General features: G+C 54.2%; 1 protein-coding gene across 8 annotated transcripts; it reads left to right on the top strand.

The window, feature by feature from the left end:
• The first annotated feature begins 2957 nt into the window (after positions 1-2957).
• Positions 2958-26263, top strand: KASH5 (KASH domain containing 5). Of its 8 annotated transcripts, none has more exons than XM_059382014.1 (20): positions 2958-3110; positions 5100-5237; positions 8617-8721; positions 9197-9383; positions 9851-9915; positions 11118-11184; positions 11445-11606; positions 12048-12165; positions 12496-12546; positions 17535-17612; positions 17868-17924; positions 18196-18255; positions 18859-18923; positions 19092-19179; positions 19496-19618; positions 22185-22243; positions 23918-23963; positions 24839-24903; positions 24990-25106; positions 25233-26263. In XM_059382014.1, the coding sequence occupies exons 2-20, from the start codon at positions 5195-5197 to the stop codon at positions 25372-25374; spliced, it is 1698 nt and encodes a 565-aa protein (XP_059237997.1). In that variant the 5' UTR covers positions 2958-3110; positions 5100-5194; the 3' UTR covers positions 25375-26263. The 8 variants fall into 8 exon arrangements, with proteins under 8 accessions (XP_059237997.1, XP_059237996.1, XP_059237998.1 ...); XM_059382013.1 differs by having other exon boundaries at positions 2959-3110; positions 19475-19618; positions 24987-25106; XM_059382015.1 differs by lacking the exon at positions 24990-25106 and having other exon boundaries at positions 2959-3110; positions 19475-19618.

Genomic DNA, 26263 nt, shown 5'->3' with positions numbered 1-26263 from the left:
GCTTCTCCCCCTCCCATCCCCCCTGCTTGTGTTCCCTCTCTCACTGTCTCTCTCTCTCTGTTAAATAAAATCTTTTTTAAAAAAATCAATTATACCCCTAAACATTTAGAACAAAAAAGTCCAAATGAAAATTTTAAAAATATGATTCATGTTGGCATAAAAAAAATAAAATACCTAGAAATAAGCCTAACAAAAGATTTGCCAGGTCTCTCAACAGAAGACTATGAAACATTACTGAAACTGATTAAAGAAGATCTAAATAAATAATTCAAAGCAACAATACTCATAATCACCAGGAGGCAGGAACAACCCAATGCCCATCAAGCGAAATGGTAAAATTGTGGCATATTCATCACTGGAATATTATATAGCAGTGAAAAGAATAGCCCACTGCTATTCGATGAATCTCATAAACATAATGTTCAGCAAAAGAAACCATAATCCAGGGCGCCTGGGTGGCTCAGTGGGTTAAGCCGCTGCCTTCAGCTCAGGTCATGATCTCGGGGCTCCGGGATCGAGTCCCGCATCAGGCTCTCTGCTCAGCAGGGAGCCTGTTTCCTCCTCTTTCTCTCTCTCTGCCTGCCTCTCTGCCTACTTGTGATCTCTGTCTGTCAAATAAATAAAATCTTAAAAAAAAAAAAGAAAGAAAGAAACCATAATCCAAAGTGGTTACCTTTGGAAGGTAATGCTTAGGGGAAAATGTGACTAAGGCTTCTGGGTTGTGGACAGTGCTCTCTTGTTTTATGTGGGTGGTTCCATTAATGTACTGCACTATACAAATATTTTTTTAATATTTATCTATTTAAGAGAAGGAGAAAGCACACATGCAGTGAGAAGGACAGAGGGAGAAGGAGAAACAGACTCCCTGCTGAGCATGGAGCCTATCGTAGGGCTCATCCCAGGACCCTGAGATCATGACATGAGCAGAAGTCAGATGCTTAACCGACTGAGCCACCCAAGCGCCCTACTCTATACAGATTTAATTGAGCTATAACTTAAGATTTAGCACTTTATGTATGATACAACTATAATTTTTTTTAAAGATTTTATTTATTTATTTGACAGAGAGAGATCACAAGTAGGCAGAGAGAGAGAGGAGGAAGCAGGCTCCCTGCTGAGCAGAGAGTCCGATGCGGGGCTCGATCCCAGGACCCTTGAGATCACAACCCGAGCCGAAGGCATCGGCTTAACCCACTGAGCCACCCAGGCGCCCCTATAATTTTTTTTTTATTTTTAGGTCTTACAAAATTATCCACACATCAAAAAGGAAGAAAGGGAGGGAAGGGGGAAGGGATAAATACTGAAGAAATAAACACAATGAACCTATAATAATAAAGTCAAGGAGTCCACCACTAGACAGCCTGTGCTTAAAGAACACTTGGCAAACATTCTTATTGAACTCTCAAGACCCCTTTAGATGGGTACTATTTGTTCCCATTTTAGAGAAGCTGAGGTTCAGAGAGGTGAGGTCACTTGCCAAAGTCATACAGCAATGGCACTGGTTTTGTCTGATTCTATATCTCACATTTTCAACCACTGATCACATCACCTGTCAAACAGGTTCTTTCCCAGGCCTTATGACAAGTCACCATCTAATAGCCATAATAATAACAATTAGCAAATGATTACCACCTTAAGTCCTCAAGGTAACCTAAGAAGCAATTACTAGCTCCATTTCTGGGAAGAAACCGGAGGCTCAGACTAGGTAAGCCATTGTGCCAAGGAAGAGATGGAACCAAAATTCAAACCCAAAAACGTTTGCCTCCAGGCCAGGCCCATAGCCTTGTCATAAAGTCTGTACTGCCCAGGAGTTAAGCAGTTTGGATTCCATCCATTGGTTCACTCATTCATTCAACTTTTTTTTTTTTTTTTTTTTTTTTTTTTTGAGCACTCACACTGAGCCAGACATGTTCTAGCCCCAAAGCAGCTTCTTACTGCATATAGCTCACATTCCAGTGGGGGTGTTGGTACACAGATATACAATATATCACGTTGTGAGACACCCCATCAGGACCACTAAGAAACAGTAAGTGTGGTTAGTGAGATGGGGGCCTAATGCAGTGTGGCAGGGGAAGGTCTCTCTGAGGAAGTGAAAACTGAATGAATGATGGTGGCGTGAACGGGAAGATGCAGGACTCCTTTTCTGTGTCTCCGCTAGCAGAAAGGTGTAGATGGGACATCTTGTGCCCCAAATCCTTAGTTTATTTTTATTTATTTATTTTAGATTTTATTTATTTGACAGAGATCACAAGTAGGCGGGGGGGGGGGGGGGAATAGGCTCCCTGCTGAGCAGGGAGCCCAATGAGGGGCTCCCATGAGGGTCTCCCATAAGGGTCTCCGATACCAGGACCCTGATATCATGACCTGAGCAGAAGGCAGAGACTTTAACCCACTGAGCCACCCAGGCGCCCCCCAAATCCCTATTCTTGGGAATCGATTTTGGATTAATTCTCTCCTCTAGCCTGGAAAACTGGGAATATTTTACCCCCACACTCTCTTATAAGGAATGATTGAAACGGTTTGAGAAAGAATCCTTCCAGGACCAGAGCCACAGAGCGCGTAATAGTAATAGAGCAAGAGAGTAGGACATCATTGTGACGGTGAGCTGGCATAGAACAAACTGCAGAAAGGGCATGACTTAGTAGCTAATAAGAAGTGGGGGGATGGACAAGGGTCCCTCAATCCAAATCTCCCTTGCTGGGGCCCACTGCACCCAAGCTTGAGGCGGGAGAGAAGACCCCAGCACACCGGACGCGGACACCCCTAGCTTCCCCCACCAGCACAGATTCCTCCAGCGTTGGCGCGCTCGGCCAATACGCATGCGCCCGCTCCACTAGGCGAGGTGCGCGACCTCGTTGCCCTACGCATGCGCAGCCTCGTGGTGGCAGGTAACCGACCAGACTAGAGCGAGCCTTCCCCCGGGTCGCGCCTGCGTCGCGGGGAGGAGCCCAGGTGGGGCGGGGTTTAGAGGCCGTGCGCGCTCTTGGTTCCGCCCCACGCTCTCTCGCGTTTTCCCGGCGGGGACGGCGCACGTGCGTCTTCTTTCCTTGCAACTGCCGTTGGTCAGTCGTGGTCCCCCGCGGTGTCCCGGGACTGGGACGCGAACCCAGGTACGCCCTGGCTGTGGCGAGGTTCCCTAGAGAAACCCTTTCAGAGCCCCCATCGTGGGGGAGCGTCCCCAATATCAAGGCCTTCCAAATCTTGGTAAAATTTTCCTGAAATCCTGACCAGATACCCTCAGAAATACTGAAAAGGACTCAGCAAAAAGTCCGTAGATGACCCCTGAAATCTTGTCAGAACCTTGTCAGACTTCTCCCTCAGAGCCTACCAGACTACCCCCCCAAATCCTGTTACGCTCCCTTCTCTCCCCCGAAGTCCTCTCAGAGGGCCCCAGAAATCTCGTCAAACCCACCAAAACTCCTGTCATAGTCCCTTCCTGGATCCTCTCAAGAGACCTCTGAAATCCAGCCAGACACCCCAGAAATCCAAAAACACCCCAGAAATCCAGAAACCTGGTCAGAGACCCTTTAAGATCCAGGCCCCCTTAAAACCTGCCTCTAGCCCCCTCCTGCTCCAACCTGCCTGTCAAAGACCCTCCCTCACTCCCTCACCAGGAGTTTACCCTCCCGTCCCTGTCCAGGGCTCCCAGTGCCAGACCCTCCCTCACTGGTGCCCCACAGCCATCACCCATTGTCCAAACCCTGGACCCGTCTCCCTTTAAAGGCCACTTTTTCTAGGACATTCTAAAAGCTGCCAAGAAGTGTGGACCCAGCAGGTGCCAGGGAGATCAGAGTCGGGGGAGGACTTGGTGAGGGAAGGGGTGACGAGCAGGTGGGGTGAGGACAGACAGGCCCCAGGCGATCCTGTGTTGACCATGTGCCACAGGGTGCCCAGTTAATTGTCCAGTGTAATTATTAATAACACCCTTCTCACCCTTAAAAGTGCCCTGGACTTGGGACAATGAGTCATAGTGGACAACCAGTCAACCTGGTTATGAGGGGAGCAGGACAGGTCATTGTCAGGGCACAGAGGAAGAAGTCCCTAACTGGTCCATGGGCTCAGGGAAGCGGCCACAGGTGAGGGTGGTGTGTGTGATGTGATTTGGGCCTGGGAAGACCGTGGAAAGATGCAGAGTTCCTATGGCTATGATGAGTGTGAGGGACCTGGAGGTCAGCCAATGGGGAGCATAGTGACAAAATGAGTCAAGGAATTGCAGGGAGCACTTTGTCCCACACCAGCCAGAGGGGCTGGGACTTAGTCCCGAGGGCCCCAGGGATCCATGGCAGGAGTTGGAGTAGGAGAAAGATGGGGTCAAACTCACAAAAGAGGGCAACAGTTCCAAATACAGGCTGATAGGGCAGAATGTCTGTCACCCAGGGTGGTGTGGGAGCCCAGGGACAGTAGCTCATTCAGAAACATTTTCCCAGAGGAGAGGACGTGTGGGCCAAGACTGGAAGGGCTAAAAGGAGGATCCCAGGCAGAGACCTAGAGGTGGGAACAGCCAGGCCAGTTTGGGAGAGGGCATGTAGTTCAGAGCTCCTGGAACTGCAAGAGTGATTTCGGGCACAGAGGCAGGCAGGGCCAGGCCATCCACGGCCTTCGATGCCGGATCCAGGGTCTAGGCTCAGTCCCTGGGGTGCTGGGGAGCCAAGGGAGAACACTCTGGGACCCAGCACGGATGGACTGGAGGGGAGATCCTTGAGACTGGGAGGTGAGGGAGGAGGGATGGGATGAGGGTCCAGGGGGAGAGGATGGGGCCTGGCCCAGAACTGTAGGAAACGAGAGGAGGGGATGGGTAGAGTCATAGGGCAGGAAGGACACGGTTGGGGACTTGACGGGCTGTGGGGAGAAAGGGTGGAAGGGGGGAAGCAAGGAAGCAATGACCCCCATTCACTAGCCCCCCTCTTTGATCTCTGCTGCCCGCTCCTCGGCCCCCCATTTTCCCAGCCCACACCTCCAGTCCATAAAACAGGTCTGAGCGGGAGCTGCTCTGGTCGCAGTAGGGGTGGGCAAACAGGTTCTGAGAACCCAGAGCTGCCTGGGGCACAGGTGGGGCAGGGTGGCTGGTCTGAGGAGGCCATTCCCTTTTGTCCTTCCAGGAGCTCTCAGAGTCGGTGAGCCTTTGTCAGCCCCTCCCGGTGATGGAGGCAGGCTGTTAGCCTCTCCAGCAGCTGCAGAACAACCACGGTGGCCCATGGATGTGCCAGAGAGTCGCGCGGGTGGCCCCACTGCAAAAAGTAGGTGGCTTGGCCCTCTGTTTGCCCCGTGGGAGAATGAGGAGGGAGCAGTGGGGGAGCAGGTGCCAGCTTGTGCTTCGGGGACCTGGGAGAGGTGGCTTGGATGTCTGAGCCTCCACCTTGGCACAAGGTGGGAGTCGGGGAGCGAGCTGTCATTGAGGGACCTGCTGTTTGGACACTGTGAATCTCACTGGCTCTGGGGCAGCTAGAGCAGAAACCTCTGCTCAGAACACCCTTCCCTGACAACCTGCCAGCTCGGTCCTCACTTCATTCAGATCTCTGCTTCCTTCGAAATGCTTACTTTCACATTCTCTCCCCTCTCCTGCCTCTCTTCATAGTACGGACATCTGTTTGTCTGTTTCATCTCCGTCTCTCGCACTAGAACTTGAGTTCCATGAGGTGGGGTCTGTTTTATTCACTCTGGTATTCCTGGTCCCTAGAGCAGCTCTGTCCAACATGCCAGCCGTAAATGTAATTTTAAATTTTGTTAGTAATTACATTTAGGGTTTTTTTTTTATTTTAAAAAATTACATATTTATTTGAGAGAGGAAGAGAGTGGAGGGGTTGGGGCAGAGGGAGAGAGACCCGCAAACAGACTCCCCACTGAGTGCAGAGCACAACACGGGGCTTGATCCCAGGACCCTGAGATCATGACGGGAGCTGAAATCAAGACCTGGCCGCCCAACCAACTGAGCCACCCAGGCGCCCCAAGTAGCCACATTTAGAAGAAAAAAGAAACAGGCAAAACGGGAACAATAGATTTTTATTTAACTTACTCTATCCAAAATGGTATCCTTTCAGCATGTAATTAATATAAGAATGTATTGGAGATAGTCTTTTGATTTTCATACCAGGGCTTTAAGACCTGGTGTGTAGTTTACAGTAAAAGAGCATCTCAATTCACACACACCACAATTCAAATACTCAAGAACCACATGTGGCAAGTGGCTGCCCTAAAACAATATCCTAACTGGTAGGTGCTCAGTTATAATCCCTGATTATTTGGATGGATGCAAACCAAAGCCGCGTGAAAACCAGCTTCAAGAGGAAGCGGCAGGGAGACAAGACACTGGGTGGCCTTCTCTGAAATTCACCTGCTAGGTGGGAGAGCTCATTGTGATGGGGGAGGAGGCTCCCACCCTAGGGCAGAGGCAGGGCCGCTTTTTCGAGGCTCCCAGTGTCCAGCAGTAGAGCCTGCATCTTTTCTCAAGGCCACAGGCCTGGACTCTGGCCTCAGGAGGCTTTCCAGAGGGGAAGGCAGGAGGGCAGACACCTGGTTGTCAGGACCCAAGGGCAGGTGGATAGAGTGACTAACATGGCAACTTCGTGGGCACCAGCAGAGGGCGTGCGGCCACCGCTCCCGTGGGTGCGGACTGAGCCAGCTCTGGGTGGCTCCTGAAGGAAAAGGAAGGACATACCGGGGAAAGATGAAGACAGAGGAGGGCTGGGGGTGGGAGGGAGAGAAGCGGAGGGAGTGGCGGAAGGAGACAGAGGCTTGGGAAGGGAGAGTCACCAAGATATGGGAAGAGAACCTGGAGATGGAGAAATGAAGAGGAAGAAAATAGAGAGGCAGGGATCTGGAAAGAGAGGTATGGGGAGCAAGATGGAGAGGAGGAGTCAGAGAGAAAACTAGAGAAGGGCAGAGACATACAGAGAGAGGGACAGACACTGAGAATGGAAATGAAGGAAAGAGAATAGGAGAAGCAGTGACATGTTCCTGAGGGGCCCCAGGAAGGGACCATAGACCCATGTAAAGCCCGTGCACCAGACAGTCCAGGGCTGACTCTGGCTCCGCTCTCCCTGGCTGAGCAGCCCTGGGGAGTGAGCTTACTGGGCTCCCGGTCCTCCTGGGTAACATGGGGAGCACAGCAAGAAGAGATAAAGCCCCAGGAGGGACCCTGGTGTCCCCTAACTGGGTCCCCTCCCCCCTTCCCTAAGAGCATGGGTTCAAACGTTCAGACCTGAGGGGCTGAATTTTAGCTCTCTACAAAGAACCCCAGAGAGCAGAAGGAATTAGAGGGCCTATGGGCTCCTGCATGGTTCAGTTGGTAGACTGTGTGACTCTTGATCTTAGGGTTGTGAGTTCAAGTCCCACATTGGGCACAGAGCCTATATTTAAAATAAAAAAAAAAGCATTCATATGTTGAACAGGTGACCTGGGGCAAGTTCCTAACTTCTCTGTGCCTTGAGTCTCCTCATCTGTAACGTGTGGCTAATAATAGCAGCTACTATGGTTCATAGAAAAGCCCCAGAAGAGGAAGGATATCTACTAACTGCTAGATAAATATTCAGCTCTGTGACTGAGCCTCCACCACCTGCCAGGCCTTCCGCCCAGGGCCTTTCTAGATTTTATCTCAGTTGTCCCCTAGGAGGGAGGGAACACCCCCATTTTCCAGAGGAAGAAACTGGCTCAGAGAGTCTATGCTCCTTGCTCAGGCCTCCCCTTGGGTCTGTCAGACCCTGCAACCTGTGCCGGGCCTGCTGTTATACCCAGTTGTTCAAGGGCAGGGCAGGGAGTCTGGAAGGTCACTTCCAGTCCCAGCGACTCCTGGGATCTCCTGTATCTTGGAGCATTTATTGAGTGCTTACTATATACAGACGCTGTGGATACAGCAATAAACCAACTGCTGTGGGGTTCATGTTCATGTCAGGAGGGCCGTTCCCATATACAAACCCAGCCCTCCCAGCCCTGGTAAGGTAGGAAAGGATCACTACCTGCCCATTTTACCAGTGGGGAAACTGAGGCTCCGAAAGGAGAATTGACATGCCCACAGTCCTGTGGCTGGGCTAGATCACCCACCCCCTCTCATCTCAGGCCCCTGGCTGTGGGCACCAATGATGCTAGCCTGGCCTGGGGATTCAGGTAGGAGAGACCTGCCTCCCCTCCCCCGCCCCATGCAGGCGGGGAGACGGGAGATGTGGCTGGCAGAATCGATCCAGGCTGCCCGCGCCTTATTGGATTGTTCCTGGCTCCTGAGCCCCTCTTCACCCTCAGCTCCTCCCAGAATCCTCTCTTCTTTGCCTTCCTCTGCTCCTAGCCCCCCGCAGAGCAGAGCCCGGCGACAGGGGAAGAGAAGAGGAAAGGGTGATCTCAGAGCCTTTGTCCTCTGGGCTCCTGAGTGGCTTGGACACAAAGGATTAGACAGCAGGGGGGACTTCCTGGCATGAAAAATGGGGCTCACATCCTCAGGGCGAGGAAGCCACTCAGAGACCCTTAAGTTGCTGTCCCTGTGCGCCCGAAGCTTCCTGCTATTCCCCATCAGCCCCAACTCCCAAGTAACTCAGAATAAATTCCCTCCCCTCTGCAGGAGCAGGGGGCCTAGGGTCACTCTTTCTTGGCCCTCTTTTCACGGGTGGGCTGACCCTCTTGTCTCCCCAGTGTACCTCTGGGACCAGTTGGAGGAGGGGAGCCTCGGGACGCTGCTGAGCTTGGAGGAGCAAATACTCAACTCTACGTTCGAAGCTTGTGACACCCAGAAGACAGGTTGGGGGGGGCAGGATGGGGGCCAGGCAGCAGGGGCCTGGGAGACATGAGGAGTAATAAGAAACAGAGGGGGCTGCTGGGAACTGGGGAACCGTAGAAAAGGGGCTCTTCTTGGGGTGCCTGCAGGGTGAGGTGGGTGATTGTGGGAAGCTTCGGTAAGGAAGTAGATAAAGTGATGGAGGCCGTTCAGGGTGAGGACATTAATGGAAGAGTGTATGGCCTGGGGAGAGGGAGGGAGAGCAGCCACTGTGGGCCTGATGGGGTACAGCAGGTCCTCGTGCTCCACCCTGTGAGTGACGATGGCCGGGCTCCATTTCCAGGTGAAAAGGTTGACTCAGAGGAGGGGAAGGACTTGCCCAAACTGTCTGGATTAAGCTGTGGTACAGTGGTGCCACCAGCCCAGCCACTGGTGTCCTACTTTCAAGCCATCACCTGCCTCTGCCCCAGACTCCCTCAAGGCATGTTCTGTCCCCAGGCCTTGTGGCTGTGACCCACGTACTAGCGTACCTGGAGGCTGTGACAGGACAGGACCCCCAGGATGCACGCCTCCAAACACTGGCCTGCAACCTGGACCCCAATGGGGAAGGCCCTCAGGCCACTGTGGACTTGGACACCTTTCTGACCGTCATGAGGGACTGGATCGCTGCCTGTCAGTTGGATGGGTGGGTCTTTGCACCTCTAACCACCCCCCGGAAAGTCCTTCCTAAGATCTAACCTCACACCTGCCTACTGCAGCCAGCATCCTTTGGGCACAGGGACCCACTGTGTTTGAAGGAGGATGAGAGAAAAGTGAAGAGATAGGGTTGGGGGATGGGGTGGAGGGTCTGAAGACAAATTTCCTAGGATGGGGAGGCAGAAGTAAAAAGGAAAGGGAAGATGTGGGGGAGTTGGGGGGCTGATAAAGGCCCTTCCCCATCCCTTCTCCAAACCCAGTCCTTGCCCCTCCTGCTTTTCCATCTGGCTCAGGGCTCTTGCCATCTGGCCTTACCTTCCTCCCCACTGCAGTGCTGCCAGCACTCCTGCTCTCACCTGACCTGGCCCCTCCTCCCGTCATCAGCAATCCCCTTGCATGGCTGGTCGGGATTGGGGGTGGCTGCAGGGGGCTCTAAGCCTCATCCCTTTGATACAGGGGATTAGAGCTGGAAGAGGAGACAGCCTTCAAGGGGGCCCTGACCTCCCAGCAACCGCCATCTGGTGAGACTACTATATATAGAACGAAGCAGGCAGGCCCAGGGTCAGACAGTGGGAGGGACTTCCCACCTGGGGATGGGAGCCAGGGACATTGGGTGGGACCCCTGGAACATTTGCTCTCTCCTGGAGCTGTGAGTTTGGCTTTCTAGGCACCTCGATGGCTCCCTCCTCACCTTCCCTGAGCTTTGGGGTTTTTTTTTTCTTCAAGGGCTGGTTCCAAGTCCTCTTCCTAACTGCAGCCCTATCATAGAGGCCTGCAAGGCCCTGCCTACTTCTTGTCAGCATCACTGGGCTCCTGCCTACTCTCTAGTCTCTGCTCCCTCTGGCCTCCTGGCTCAGCCTGGAATGCACCAGGTGCCTGCCCACCACGCTCTTCAGAACCCTAAACCTCCCACACCTGGGGAAGCCAGAGAATGCCCCGGGCCGTGGTCCCTGGCTGTCCGGGCTCGCTCACAAACCCGCATTCCTCTCCTGGAGAAATCTGACCATCTGATTCAGTTCCCTGTCCTGCTGTTTGGTTAGTTGATCCTTTCCCCCATTTTATCCCCAGGACCTCACACATACGAGGTGCTCCATAAAAAAGTGTTCCTGTTGTACCTTACAAAAACAAAACAAAAGCAAAATAATAATAATCACAGCTTTCTTGATGTTCCCTTGGACCTCTTTCAGCAAGGTCAAGGGACAAGGGAAACACCCCTCTGGGTCAGGGAAGGGACAGGACGAGGAGGCTGGAGGCCAGGAGGTTGGGGATGAGGTTGTGGTATGGGTCCAGGAGGAGAGGGAGAAGCCTGAGCTAGGACTCGCAGAGACAGCAAGGAGCGTGGAGAAGATTCAGGGAGGAAGGTGAGGGTCTGGAATCGGGGGGACTGTGGAGATGAGGAGGAACAAGGGAGCCAGGACAGCCCAGTGACCAGGTGAGTGGGTGGGAAGGAAATCGGGGAGGGGAACAGGTTTGGGGGTAGCTAAGGTGCTGCTGCCCAGTGCTGTGATGAATTCAGGGCTTCAAGAGAGTTCCAGCCTGAGCTCAGGGTATCAGTGAGCAAGAGGCCTTTCAGACAATGGATATAATCATAGCCCCAGGAGCAGATGAGATGACCCAGGGCAAATGCGAGGGAGAGGCTAATGGAGGCCAAGCCCAAGTCCTGGGGCTCCCCGACACCCAAGGTCACCGAGGAGCCCACCACCCTCTGTCTGTCTCCCTCCAGGATGCCCAGAAGCGGAAGAGCCAGCCAACCTAGAGAGCTTTGGAGGCGAAGACCCCAGAGCTGAGCTGTACCTATGCCCCCCCACTCCTCCCCACAGCCCATGTCCTCCAGCCTCCCTGCCATAGGGCTCTAGTGGGGTCCTTCAGAGGGAGTGAGGGACGGGTTGTGGGGGTGGCTGTGCTGCTAGGCCTGGGAGAGCAGGGCAGTCTCTCTCCTGTTCCTCATTCTCCAGAAGAGCCTCGTTTCCCCCCCACCCACCGCCACCCCCACCTGGGAAGGGAAGTGGGTGGGAGCTGTGACCGGTGACCAGCCCCTCCCTGACCCCAGGCCCACCACCGCTGACCTGCTGAGCAGCCTGGAGGACCTGGAGCTCAGCAACCGCAGGCTGGCCGGGGAGAACTCCAAGCTCCAGCGCAGCCTGGAGACCGCCGAGGAGGGGTCCACGCGCCTCGGAGAGGAGATCACGACCCTGCGCAAGCAGCTTCGCAGGTGGGCTCTCCACGTGCTCTCCCTGCACCTTCTGCCCTGTCTTCCACCCTGCACTGTCCCATCCGCTCTCTTCCTCTTTCTCTTTTGTGTTTCCCTGGCTCTTGTCTCTCAGCCTCTTGGGTTCAGACTCCCCTCTCTACTCTTCTCTGTGTCTCCATATCTGCAGCCTATGCCTGCCCTGTGGTCTTTCTCGTATCTGTCACATTCCCTTTATTTTAATCTCCTGCTCTTTCCAGGTTTCTGTCCCACCCCCTTGAGTTTTTTAGGGAGAAACGGGGTCTCTGTGTCCTGTACTAGGTTCTTTCCCCGCTTTTCCCTCTGGGTTTCCGTGCCCCACCCCCCTACCCCCCAGGTCCCTGTCAGGATTTCTCTGTTGCTTCTGACTCCCTGAGTGGCTCTGTCTCTCTGGTCTCTGTTTCCCTCGCGTGCGGCCCCCCTCAGCACCCAGCAGGCCCTGCAGTGTGCCAAGGCCGTGGACGAGGAGCTGGAGGACCTGAAGACGCTGGCCAAGGGCCTGGAGGATCAGAATCGCAGCCTCCTGGCCCAGGCCCGGCAGACGGTGGGTTCCGGGCAAGGGGTACAAAGGTGTCATCTTCCTTCCCCCTTTCTTAGAGTCCGAGCAACAGAGCCTGACAGTCGAATGGGAACGGGTAGAGGTTACCCCAGCTTCCTCCCTGACTCCAGGTCCTGCTTTCCCCAGACTCAGGATCCAGATCTATTTGCCACCCCTCTCATGACAGAGGGGACAACAGGAGCCATCAGGGCTGTCAGACCCATCCTCCCAGCCTTGCTCCTCCTTGACCCAGACCCAGGATGGGTTCCCAGGTGTGGGAGAAGGGAGAAGGCTAGGAGGCCCAAATAGAAGCCTTTGTCCTCTGGGGTCTTTCAGGAAAAGGAACAGCAGCATCTGGTGGCCGAGATGGAGACTCTGCAGGAGGAGGTGAGCTGAGGCCCAGTGCCCACCTCTACACCTAGCCCAGTCCCAGGGATCTCCCGCCCTACCCCTGCTGCCCCAGACACCTCCAGCGGCCTGCACCCAAATACCCTGACAGTCTGTAGAGGGAGATTCCAGAATCCCAGTAATGTACAAGTGTCTCTGAAAGTCACAGCGCTGCGTGCCCTGGTTGGTAAGACTGTGGGGCATGGGACAGACTGCCTGGGCTTGTGCTGGGTTTGCTTACGTAAGCATGGGTCGGTCCATCTCTCTGTACTTGTAGCAGTGGCCAAAATAATCTCCCTCGTTGGGTGGTGAGGGATTTAAACACGGAGATGCTTGTAGTCTTAGGCACGAGGCAGGACCCATGGGCAGTGCTCGCTGGAAGTTTACCCCTGTTGCTCATATGTTAGCATTTTTTATGGTAGAAAGAACACAGGCTTTGAAGTCAGCCCTGAGTTCACATCCCATCTCTGCCATCTTTAGGCATGTGACTCCCCCTTCCCGAGCCTTTGTTTTATTCTCTGAGAAGGGGAGGAGACTATCTGTTCGGCAGGATTGTCTTAGAAACAAATGACAGTGCTCAGCCAGGGGACTAGCGCAGTGTCCGCAATGGCCCAGTTCAACCACGTGTCTCAGTTCAACCACGTGTCTGATTCGAGCCCTGTTCTTCTGACACAGAGGACATGATCTTAGTACATCTGGACCCACCTAGTCCTTTTTAGGTGGAAACTGAAACTCATCTGTCGATGAAATTCATCACCACCCCTCTGCGAGGTGCCATCTAAGTGGCTGAAGACCCACATGGCATCTCAGTGCTCCAGGAGGCTGCCGTCCTCCCTCAACGTCTGTTCTCTCTGCTGGTCACAAGATTGACGCTCATCATCCCATCTGGTCCTCAGCCTTAGTCACCACCACACGCTGGCGTCCCCTGGGAGGCTGGCATTGCCCTGGTCTCTGGACATCCAGTTCTCACTGCATCTGCTGCCGGTGGCCCTCTGGAGCCACCAAGACACAAGGGCCTCTGGGGTACTCCCTCAGCCCCTCCCACACCCTTCCAGGGCCATAGAAGAGGCTTAGCTGATTTCCTGAGACTTTGTGGCCACAAGGGGGCTTGTTGGGCCTCTCTGCCTCCAGTCCTCACAGAGCCATCTCCATTCTGTTACACAGGCCTTGCTGGTTCTGAGACTGAGCTGAGAAATGCTCCCTCTTGGATTCCCAGACATCCCAGCAGAAGTGTGGTTCAACTGCAACCTTCCTCTCCATCCCTCGCAGCTAACCTGGGGCTTGGGGCTGGCGCAGGGCCTGTTTTCCCTCTACTCTCTTCTTTGACCCTCCTCCACCCCTCCCCTGCCCTAAGGATCTCTGCCCAGTCCAGACAATGATACTGATTCTGCCCGATCCCCCCAAATCTCTTTGTCCTACATCTGTATTATGGCTTTTACTATTTTTTTTTAAGATTTTATTTGATAGTGAAAGAGAGCACAAGCAGGGGGATTGGCAGGCAGAGGTAGAGGGAGAGGGAGAAGCAGGCTCTCCGCAGAGCAAGGAGCCCAGTGTGGGACTAGATCCCAGAACCCCAGGACCGTGACCCAAGCCAAAGGCAGATGCCCAACAAACTGAGGCACCCAGGCATCCCTGGGTTTTACATTTAAATCCAAAATTTTCCACTATTGTTCTCTGGCTCTTCCATGAAAATTCCGTCCACTGGGATGACGGGAATCTCACCATGGGATGGCTGCCACAGTGCGAGGCATGGGGTTCAGGCAGGATGTGACTGTTTTCTTCCAGAACATCTCTCTTTAAGAACAAGGAGATGGGACATCTGGGTGGCTCAGTCGGTTAAGCTGTTGCCTTTTGCTCAGGTCATAACCCCACCCAGGGGCCTGGGATCAAGTCTCACATTGGGTTCCTTGCTCAGCAGGGAGCCTGCCTCTCTCTCTGCCTCTGCCTGCCGCTTTCCCTGCTTGTGTTCTCTTTCTGACAAATAAATAAATAAATCTTAAAGAAAAAGAAAGAACAAGAAGAAATTTTCCCTAAAGCCCCAGAGCAGAACCTCCCTCGTATATCTTATTGGCCAAAGTGACATTATATGATTATAGCCAAACCGCTCCCTGGTATGGGCACTCCAATCCTGGATGGGCCAAAACACTTTCAGCTCCAAGGAAGAGAACACTGAGGAAATGGTGGCTTCAATCCGAAGGACACTCACTTCCTTAACATGGAGACTTTGAAGTTCTCCATGTTGGTTTGGTGACTCGGGCTTGTTCATTGGCCTATGGCCTGATGATCTCAGATGGCTGCAACAGCTCCACCCTCGTGGTCTTATTCAAAGCAGGACAAAGAGGGGCAAGCGGGCCCAGCTAATGCTCCTCCCATGGCTCTCCTTTCGTCAGAGGGAAAAGCACCCCCACTATACCCACCATCCCAGCATACCTCTCTTCCATCACGTTGGCAGGAATTGGATCACATGACATCCCCAGCTGCAAGGGATGCTGGGAGAATATTTGACCTTTCTCTGCCTCTGGAGTGGGAGATGAGCAAGTGAGAGAGGGGGCGAGAATGGCTGCTGGATTAGCTAACCAGTCAGTTCTCCTGAATCTGCCGAGATCTCCCGAATCTTCCTCTTATTCACCCCTCCAGAGTGGGGCTAGGACCCACTTGCCCACCTGGAGAGTGCACCCCCAACGAAAGCGGAAGGACTCGGAAGGGTGAATTGCAGCCAGCAATCTCTGCCTCCTCCCAGTGCAGAAGGCCTGCTGCCAGGTCAAGTGCCTTGAGCAGCGACTGGTACATCCTAGGCGCTCGATAAACCGGAGCTATTCTTGGTTGCCTCCCTCCCTACCTTTCCCCTGCCCACAGCAGCCTACAGAGCATCTATAGATCGAGTTCTCAAGTTACAGGAGAATAATGCTGGTGTAAGGGACACTCGGGATACTCGGCTTTCCTACAGAGAATCTTCAGAGCAGGGCTCGGGTTACTGCAGAAGAAGGCAGGAGAGGCTGAGTAACCAGGTTCCCTGCTGGGCAGCCCAGAATCCAGCCTCCAAATCCCCACCAGGTGGACAGATGTTGACACAGCATTCCTGGCCTGTCCTTCCTCTGCCCTTCACCTGGCAGCCCAGGCCTGAGGAGACCAAGGAGGAGGGATGGCTGATGGAAGACTTGGAGCCCAGCCAGCCAGCTGGAGAGAGGGCGGAACTGGCCCTGGTCTCCCCAGGGGCCTGGGGAGGAGGGGCGTGGCAAGGGAACTCCAACTGCCTCCCAGCCCTGAAATGCTTTTGCCCATGGCTGCTACACATCGAAGTCAGCACAAGTTGCTAAGTTTTTGGTGCCTGGAAACTCTCAACTGGATTGGGGGCCATTTTATTTTCAGATCCCATTTCACAGCTGGCATGGGCTGCCCCTTTCCTGGCCCCCTTGTTTTCTCTGATAATTCTCCCCCTGGAGGACTCAGGGTGGCCCAGCCCTGCCACTTCTGAAAGCCCCTCATCCAGGCTGCACAGGGCCCAGGCCCTAGGCCTCATCAGAGTTTGCCTCCTGAGTTATCATCTGCTTAGGCACCGGTCCCCACCTCTAGCGATGAGCTCCCTGAGGCCAGAGATGAAGCTGTTCCCCATTCTCACCCGGGGCTGCATCTCCCCCCAGAGAGAGTCAGATTTGGTGAGTCCACTCTCTCACCAGGTGACCTTGGCCAAGTTTCTTAGCCTCTCCACTTATCAATTTCCTCTGTAAAAACAGAAGGTGAAGCCAATGAAAACATTAACACCCAGACATGACATTCTTCCCAAACGGCACAACGTGACCAGCAGCACCTGGGAAATCTTCCTCCCCCCAAAAATTGAACAGGAGCCTGGACAGGGTCCTGGATCTACCCACCAGTTTCAAGGAAATGAAGAGGTTGGACAAATATGATGAACGTCCTATGGAGGGAATGAGAACTCCGGAAGCGGAATCTGAATGCACAAATTATACAGGACAAATAACTTGATTTATTCCCCAAAAGACGTGCCCCCAAAAGTACCTGGATTAGGACAGGTGGGCGACCATTGTCAGAGGAAAAGAAATGAGACATTTCAACCAAAAGCCACAGTCAACCTTGTTTGGATCCTCCTACGAACAAACTAAATGTGACAAGACCTTTGCGAGACAATCAAAATGGAAAAAAAGAAAAGCAAAGAAAAATCCACAAGTTTGATAAAAGATTATAGAAATTATTATATAGGAATTATATAGGAAAGATTAAGGAATTATTACTTTTGTTAAGCGTGATCATGGTGGTGTGAGTTTGGTAAAGTAAACAATTACTTAAATAGGAAGTTAAAATGCCAGAGTTGTTCTAGGCAGAAATCACAGGCTACCTGGCGTTTGGTTTAGAGTCATGTTAAACAACAACAACAACAAAAACTTGGAGAATAGGGAAGAAACTAGGAAAATATATAAATAATTATTGAAGCTAGCTGGTGGGCAGTGGGAGTCCATTATACTGGTATTTTTACTCACATGTGTGTGAAAATATTTAGAATGTGAAGTTTTGAAAGTATCTTTAAAATATATATTTTGTATTTTCTGAACATTTTTGTGTGTGCCAGGCACTGTTCTAAATGCTCTGTGCTTATTAACATACAGTAGTGTGTGTTTGCAATGAATTACCTCCTGTACAGCCTGGGGGCACGGGGCTCAACCTTTCTGTGCCCCACTTGCCTTTATCTGCACGATGGGAGAGGAGACAGGAGGTAACACGGGCAGGGTGCTCAGACGTGCTCGCAGATACTGTTACGAGCTCCGTGAAGTGGGTCCTGTCTCCTCAGACCAGCACCCGTGACACACAGAGAAATCCCGGCTGAGAACTCGTAGGGGGCGTGGAGGGATTCAATGGACCCAAATACATAACGTGCTCAGCACTAGGCTCGTTGTTGCCGGTCAGGTGATCAGGAAATGTCAGCTGCGGGCGCTAACATTGCTGTTGGCCTAACTGGTCCTTCCTTCTTCCAGAACGGGAAGCTGCTGGCGGAGCGGGATGGAGTCAAAAGGAGGAGTGAGGAGCTGGCCACGGAGAAGGAGGTTTTGAAGGTGCCACCCCTTCCTTCATTGAGCCATCAGGCTCCCAGGGCTCCAGGAAGGTGCCACCCCTTCCTTCATTGAGCCATCAGGCTCCCAGGGCTCCAGGCAGCTCGGCTGAAATCCCTCTCTGGGTGGCTGATGTCCAGAGACATCACGGGAGGTTGAGGAGTGGGGCTCGGGAGAGCTGGGTGGACTGGGGAGGGCAGCACCCGCTGAGGCCAGTCCTGGGAGGCCGGACAGATGGACGGACTCCTTCCTCGGCAGCGGCAGCTCTATGAGTGTGAACGCCTCATTTGCCAACGAGATGCCGTCCTCTCAGAGGTGAGGGGCCCGGGGGTGGCAAGGGGACATTTGCCTTCCATGTGCTCCTGCCCTAAGGTGTGGGAGTCCTGCCTGGGTCTTATCCCTGGATAAGCAGCCCAGAGAGGTCAGAGGGTTCCCCTGGCCTGGCAAGCCTGTCCCTGCAGGGCCTAGAAACCTGATGCTCTCCCTCAGGCCATAGCTCCTCCCCCAAGCTCACCCTGCCCATCTCCCCTACCCCTGCCTCTTGGCGGAGCTGGGCCTCCTCTTACTGGGCTTTGGGCTTCCTCAGCGCACTCGCCATGCAGAGAGTCTGGCCAAGACGTTGGAGGAGTACAGAACGACCACCCAGGTAGCCTGCTGCCTTCTCGCCCTCGGCCCGCTGCCTGGCCCTGCTCTTCTGCTATCTCTGCATTCGCTGCCTCTTTCTGCCCCTGTCTTGTGGAGTGTGTGTGTCTCTGGCCTTTTCACTTGTCTTCTGTTCCTTTCTCTCTCTCTCTCTCTGTCTCTCACCCTGTGTATCTCCACCTCCGGTCCGTTTTCATTCTCTGTGGGGGTCTTGTCAATGCATTTCCCCTGCCCATCTCTCTGTGTGTCTGCCTTTCCTTGATTTAGTCTGTCTGTCTCCAGGGGTGACTCTGCCCTCCATTGGTCCCTGATCATTAGGTGTCTCCTGCCCCTCGCATGTCTTTGCCTCTCTGTTGAGTCTGTGTCCGTCCATGTTTCTTGTTCTTAGTTTCCCAGGCTGCTGGCTTATGTTCTCTGCTCCTGCTGCTCTCTGTCTCTCTTTGGCTCCCTAAGTTTCTGTCACTGCTTTCTTCCCCTTGTCCCTTGGTAATATATGTCTGGAGGAGCCCAAAGAAGTCAGGGGAGTGGAACTGACTGTAAGAGGAGCCCAAGGCCAGGAGATAGAGAAGAATGGAAAGACAGGGGTCCCCCACTCCCTCCTTTGCAGGAACTGAGGCTGGAAATCTCACATCTGGAGGAGCAGCTGAGTCAGACCCATGAGGGGCCAGATGAGTGAGTGGAACATCAGGAACATCAGTAAAGGAGGCAGGAGGGGAGCCCAAAGGCAGGGAGCCCCCAACCTCCAGCCACAGGGTGGGCAGAGCAGCCACCCTAGAGTGGGTGGACTGACCCGTAGGGGCAGGCACAGAGAGAGCCATCCCTTCTTGACCATGTGGCCAGGCTACTGGAAGGGGCCCAGGCAAGAAGAGTGGGCTGGACCAGGCTGCTGCCCCCGTCACTGGGCGTGGAGATCGAGGCCATTCGGCAGGTAGGCCTGGCTCCTCGGGAACATCCCAACCCACTGCCGGCCACAGCTATGACGCAGCCCTAATTCTCATCCACCTCATCTCCCCCCAGGACCATCTCAGTACTTTACCTCATTCCTACCCCAATCCTTGGTCCTGCTGCCAAACCCTTCCCAGATCTTGCCTCCACCTGCTCCCCAGCCCAGCCTCACCCCCGCCACACAGCCCCCAACCTGGCTTCTCCTACCCCTGCCTCAGCACGTGTCCATCCCCATCTCTGACCCATTTTCTGCCTTCACCTGGCCCTCCTGACTTCAGAAACAGCTTCTCCTCTCCCAGAAACAAGAAGTGGCAGCCGCTGCTCTCTCCAGCCCTCTGTGTGGAGTGTGGCAGTGGGAGGAGGTCATCACTGAGACAGATGAGGAAGTGGAGTTTCTGCCTGAAGCCCCAGCTGGTACACTGGTGAGCATGGGTTGGGGGCGGGGGTGGTCCGAAACCGCCAGAGTCCAGGAGCTGGGAGAGGGCCCTGGGACTCCCATGTGCCATGAGCTTGCTGCCCATTCCATGGGCAAACATTGACCGAGGGCCTTCTGGACACAGGTCCGAGCCAGGCAGGACACCATCCCTGCCCTCTAGGGACTGGCCCTCCAGGGGAGTAGACAAGAGCAAACAAAGCGAATGCAAACTGCACAGTGGTAGTTTTGTCGTTGAGAAAGCACTGTCAGGAAGCCCTGCGTTTACAATGGTCCTGCGGGGGGAAGTCAAAAAGTGAATCATTCCTCCGGACACCATAAAGATACATTAAGCTTTTACTTTGGGGATAGAAGGCACCATAAGAACAGCTTAGAAAGCCCATGTGGAAATCTTGAACTCAGCCATGGCAGTTGTTTTATGACTTCTGTAATTACCTGAGCAGTATTTCCACATCCTTCAAAACAACCAAGACAACTCATCTTCAGTGTCCACAACAGAAAAGTGAGGTTTTAATCTTTTAGTGCCAGAAGCCTCTCTGTCTGTCTAGTTTGGTTTTTTTTTTTAAGGAAATATTGTTAACAGTTCTGTAACTGCATTGTCTTAAAAATAAGACTGCTTCAGAATTATACTGTTCACCGTTCTTAAAGGAGAAACTTATTTCTTTGCTCACCTTCTCCCTGGGTTGAGAGAAGCTTTTGCATTTCCCTTCAATGCCTGTGCTGTTTGGTTTCTTTTTTTAAGATTTGTTTATTTATTGGAGAGAACGAGAGAGCTCGTGTGAGCACAAGTTGGGGGAGAAGCAGAGGGAGAGGGAGAAACAGTCTCAAGCAGGCTCCACCCTGAGCACGGAGCCAACAGGGGGCTTCATCTCACCACCCTGAGATCATAACCTGAGGAGAAACCAAGAGTCAGATGCTTAGCAGCTTAACCAACTGAGCCACCCAGGCGCCCCTGATTTTTCATTTACCTCCCCCAGTATCTCTGCAAGGTAGGCATTCTCACTCCTCATCCTATTACCCATGGGAAACTGAGGCTCAGAGAGGTCACACGTTCCCAGTCACATAGCCTATGGGTGGCAGAGTCACATCCTTCTGAAGAAGTGTGAGTCAGAGTGAATTCCTCTGGGAGCGCTCGACACCCCATCCAAAGGAGCACTGACCCAGGCCTCAGGGTGCTACCAGCTCTGGGTCCTAGAACTAAGGTGTAAAGCTTCTCGGGGCCTGGTGGGGAGATCGTGCGAATGGGCCATCCCCATGCAGGGTGATGGGTGTGCAGAGGTGGGGGCCAGGCCCTGAGGGAGCCCAGCAAAGGGAAGACCTGGGTCAGGTGGGAGACTGGGAGAGGTGTCACTTGGGAAACCGACACTTGAGTTTATTTCGGAGAAGAGAGAGAAGTTGAGCGGTGTCAGGAGAGAGAAGCCTTCCTGGCAGGGGAAAGCACACACACGATGATGTGGGGCATGAAAGCATACAACACGGTTGGGCAGCAGAGGGAGTGGCGGGTGGCTGGGGAGCCATGGGGCCCGATCACAACAGGAATTACCTATAAATCAAGCAGGGAGATTGTACTTTTCTCCATCGAGTCCCAGGATGACTGAGGGCAGGGAGGGGGTATGGTCAGCTCTCAATATAGAAAGATCCCTCTAGAAAGATCCCTGGTGTGGGCGGGGGAGTGGGAAGCCTATATGGAGAGCATGGGGACTGACTAGAGGCAGGGAGGCCAGGAAGGAGGCTGGGGCAAGAGTCCAGAGGAATAAAGCCTGAGGCAGGCCAGGGCCTTGGGACAGAGGAGGAGGGATGGGCAGAGAGAAGTGGGGTAGGAGAGATGGGTGCTAGGAAGGGAGAAGACAGAGAGACATCAAACTTAACTTGCAGGGACACCTGGGTGGCTTAGTGGGTTGGGCATCTGCATTCAGCTCAGGTCATGATCCCAGCATCCTGGGATTGAGTCCCACATCAGGCTCCCTGCTCAGCGGGGAGTCTGCTTCTCCCTCTTCCCCTCCTCCTGCTTGTGCTCATTCTCTCTCTCTGACAAATAAATAAAATCTTAAAAACAACAACAACAACTTGCCTTGCAGCCTAGTGAGATGGGATCCTGAGGGACAGCCAGGGAGCTACCTGGGGTCAGTGGGTGCACAAGCCTGGAGCTCAGGGATGTATGTAGGAAACAGTGTCAGGTTGGCGACTGAGGCTGCAGGGAAGGAGGAGAAACTAGGACCTGGGTCCTGAGAGAGAACAGCTGGGCGGCGGGGGGCGGAGGGGAGGGCTGCCCCCAGACCAGGAACCTGGGAGGAGAAGGGGATGCAGGAAAGAAATGCCGGGCTTCCTTTCGGTCCACATGAGTAAGAGAAGCTCGTGGGAGTGTGAGAGGTTTGGGGGACCTGGAGTCCTGGGTGCTGAGGAAATAGGAGTCTGGCTTCTACGCCTGAGGGGATGTAGAGCCAGGCCCCCCCCACCCAGGGAGGGAGCCCAAGACGAGGGCAGGTTTTAGCAGCAGGTGGGTAATTCTTGCAGGGGTCACAGCCCAGGAGACTTACCCTCGCCTTTTCCCACAGAGACACTTGCAGGGAGAGATAGAGCACCTTCAGGGAGGAAGGAAGGAGCGATCAATGTGGTAAGAAGCTTGTTCCTTCCAGAGCCATCCCCCTGGCTTGGGGTGACACCACATTCTTGGACATTGTGCAAAGACTGGAAAAGCCCTGGGGGGGGGGGGAGTTGCACCTCATTCCCTCCTTCATTCATTCATTCCCTCCCCTTGAAGTGATCCTTGGCCTGTGAACCAGGATGAGCCACCCCCAGCCCTGCCTTCAGCATCTCCTGGTCTAGAGGGAGACAGATTCTGACCCAGGCTATTCTGGGAGGACATCTGGCACTTCGAGCCAACTGGGGGAAGGCTTTCTGGGGACATGATGCCTTGAATGGGGCCCCATAGGAGCAGTACTCATATAGGAGACTCTTAGACAAGAAGACAGTTGTCTGGCTGATGGGACAGCTCAGTCACTGGGTCACTGTCACTGAACACACCTCTCCCAAAGCCCCCAAGGAATCCTGGGATGAAGGAAGCCCAGACTGGCCCAGGGAGAACACCCAGGTAGTTAGGAGACAGTCGGCAACTCCGGAATCAGACAGCCTGGGTTCAAATCCCGTGATGGGGTGCTGTAAGCATTACTGTCCAGAGACCCGGCCCTGTGATTGTTAGGAAGCTCAGCGGCAGGCCTCTGGGGAGAGAGAAAGCATGAGATGTCTGGGCCTATCCTCCTCAGGCCTGGCCTTGGGGCCTGTGGTTTCCTGTAATGCCTCCCACTGCACCCCCTTCAAGCTCTCGGCTGTAACAACTAATGAGCCGCCTGCCACTGGCCTCTAATTGGACTTGTCTGAGAAAGCTGAGATTGGGCAGGACCCCCCCACCCTGCGTCACTGGGGAAGGGAAGGGAGAAGGGGGTTAGCAGCAGCGGGGGTGGGGGCTGGACATTTGAATTTCCCAGGAGCAGGGCAGTATGACCCACAGACTGGGAAGCTGGAAGCTGGAAGCAAAGGAGGAGGTGAAACCCATGACCCCTAAACCTGACCAGGGTGAGGGCTTGGACCTTGAGAGGCGCTGGGCGCTGTGTCCTGAGGGTATCAGGTGGCGGCAGCTGGAGGGCTGGACCCCTGGTCCCCAGTGATGGTGGTAGCCTGTGGTATGGACATCCAGGTCTCCAAGGGGCATCTGGGTTGGGCAGCTTGAGGTCTGAGTCGGGGATGGGCCAGAGAGGTATTTCAGGGGCTCGGGCAGCTGCAACCCTCAGAGGGTTAGAAGCTGAAGGCTTGCCCACCCAAGAGAAATGATTGGTAGGGCAACTTGCTCACACAGTTGGCTTCTGGAATCTCGGTCCTAAAGGAAGTCCCAGTAAGACTGACACTCAATGAAAGTGGCACAACCCCACAGGCACGAAGTGGGGGGCAGGTCTACACCTGCCCTGAGTCTCTGCTCTGAGACTCTGGTGTTTGGGAGAGTAAGAGAGCAGAAGCCTCAGCTCCCAGTTGTAGCATCAGATAGCGGAAGAGAAAATCAAAAGAGCCTCTTACCCTTTTTGGGGGTCACACACTCTTTTGAGAGTTTGTTGACAATTCCCCTGCCAAATATGCACAACAGCTTACTCATGGGGCTCCAGGACACCCCCAGGCCCATCCGTGATGCCCACTCCCCACTAAGACCCCTGCTTTAAAGGCTCATCCAGCCCCACAGTGGGCGAACGGGAGCCAGGCCGAAGCAAGATGCTTGCAGTGACTCTGTTATCCCCCCCAGGTTGCCCAGAAGAGAGGAAGAGGAGGAAGCAGTGCCCCAGATCATGGTAGGCAGTCCCCAGCACCCCCTCCCAGTCCCCACCCACTCTGGGGCCTTGAGAAGGGTGACACAGTGGCAGCTCTTCCCAGCCCTTACCCACACCCCCTCTTCTCCCCAGCAGACAGAAAAATCATTTGGCCGAGAGATAACAAGGCCCTTGCTATAGCTAATGAGAGCGGACAGCGCCGTGTGGGGAGGCCTTCGGGCCAGTGGGCGGCCACAATGTTCCCAGGGGACCCCCCAAGCACACACAAAGGGCCGCAACGGCTAAGCCCCAGGCCTCACAGACGTGGCTACACCCCCGGAATGCGAAAATGCACACGCACATGCACCCACGCACAGGAAGGGGGTGGGCCCGCCCCAGCCAGCCCCAGCCAGCCCCAGAACTCCCTGGGGCACAGCGCCTGTCACAGCTCCCCCATCTGGCACCACTCACACCAGCTGCTGTGCTCCTCAAAGCCCCAAGGTGTGGTTGCGGGTGCCCGTCCCCATTCTCAGGCAGGGGAAGTGAGGGAAGCTCGGGGAGGAGAGGCAGGGAGCCCGGGGTCCTCAGGGTAGGAATATGAGAGCCTGAATGTGTGCCAGGCATCTGGGCCCCTTTGGGGTCCAAACCCTCCAAGATGGTCTCTCTGAGCAGCCTGACCCCAAAGCCTACCTCCCCCTTCCCTCCAAGGAGATGGGACCCACCTCAGTTTCCTCACAGCTGACTTGATGGATGATCTCTCTCCTGAGCTGTAGGCATCAGAGCTGGGAACCCAACCCTGTGGGGTGTCACACTGCACTCCACCCCCTTCCATGTGGTCACTTCTGTCCAGTGGCTTGAACCAAGGGCCTCTCCCAATCCAGGACCTAGTCTCAAGTTTGTTTCCTTTGTCCCTCCAGGCCAATCTCCCCAGCCCTCTGGCGGACCCGCATCGTGGAGATGTTCTGGGAAGCCCTCCTGAGAGGTAACAGGACTCACCTGGACTGGAAGGGGCCTGGAGGCGGAGGAAAAGGTCAGCGTGATTGCCTCGCCCTCCTTTCTGTCCAGCAGCCCCACCGAGCCCCAGCCGCAGCAAGCATTAGTGCCTGTGCCCAGAGAGCTGGTCCCAATCAGGAGCCCCAGATGGGGCCAGCTCTGCCTGCCCTCCCTGCAGCCTGAGCCACTCAGGTGCGCCCCGAGGCATCTCCAGAATGAGGGTGGCCGGCACACGCTGGGGTACTGCCCCCTGTTGAGACAGCCCCAGCAGCCCCCAGCCCTGGGGCCTTCCCTGAGCGCTGGGCTGCCTCCCACCAGGATCACTCGGCCCCCACTGATCCCGGCCCCCGTCCTGGGCCTGCTGCTGCTGCTGCTGCTGTCCGTCCTGCTGCTGGGCCAGTCCCCGCCACCCACCTGGCCCCACCTCCAGCTCTGCTACCTCCAGCCCCCGCCAGTGTGAGCCACTCAGAGCAAGGTCTAGTCAGAGAATTCCCGGGGAATCCTACTGTTATTACCATTGTTGTGCCATTAGCTGGGAGGGCTCCGGTTCAGGGACGCTAGATACAGTGCTCCAGGATCCACAGCCCTGTGTTGAGTTTTTATGTGAAGTTTTTTGTTTTTGTAACACTGGTAACTACATTTCTGAGCAATAGCAAAACACACCCAACAATGGGTTAAATACTAGGGGTTTATCCTTCTCCTAAAACAAGTCTGGAGGAGGGCAGCTATGAGCCCACAGCTCAGAGTCTCCACAGCCTGGGGAATGAGGGAACGATGATTCTCTGTGATCCTCTCAGCCCTTCCGTCTTGCTCAGGAGCTGGCAGGTGTGGCTTCATACATCACATCTATTGGAAGAAGGGGACTTGTCCCTTCCTTTCTTTATAAAGAAAAGACGTGGCCTTCCCAGAGCCAGCAGCAGACCTGTGTTCATGTCTCATTGGCCAGAAGTGTTTATGATCCCTCCTAGCTGCAAGAGAGGCTGGGAGACTGAGCTCCTCTCTGCTCTCCTGGCAGAAAGAGGGAAAGAGACACATGGGCCAGGCATACATCACAGATGTCCCCTGCAGGGTAAACAGCCAGCAGGAAGTGGGCCCGTGTGCCAGTAGCTTACTCATCACTTACTGTTCATTCATGTGCCGTGATTAGACCTTAGAAGATAAAGCTGTGGGGGTGTCTGGGTGGCTCAGTCCATTAAGCGTCTGACTTGGGCTCAGGTTATGATCTCAGGGTCCTGGGATGGAGCCCTGCAAGGTCTCCCCACTCAGGAGGGAGTCTCCTTGTCCCTCTGCCCTCACCCACTCATGCTTGTATGCTCTCTCTCTTTCAAATAAAATCTTTCAAAAATTTA

Source organism: Mustela nigripes, chromosome 17 (genome assembly GCF_022355385.1).
Source record: "Mustela nigripes isolate SB6536 chromosome 17, MUSNIG.SB6536, whole genome shotgun sequence".
NCBI lineage: Eukaryota > Metazoa > Chordata > Mammalia > Carnivora > Mustelidae > Mustela > Mustela nigripes.
The sequence above is the reverse complement of the archived record's forward strand: the minus strand, read 5'-3'. Positions and strand labels throughout refer to the sequence as shown.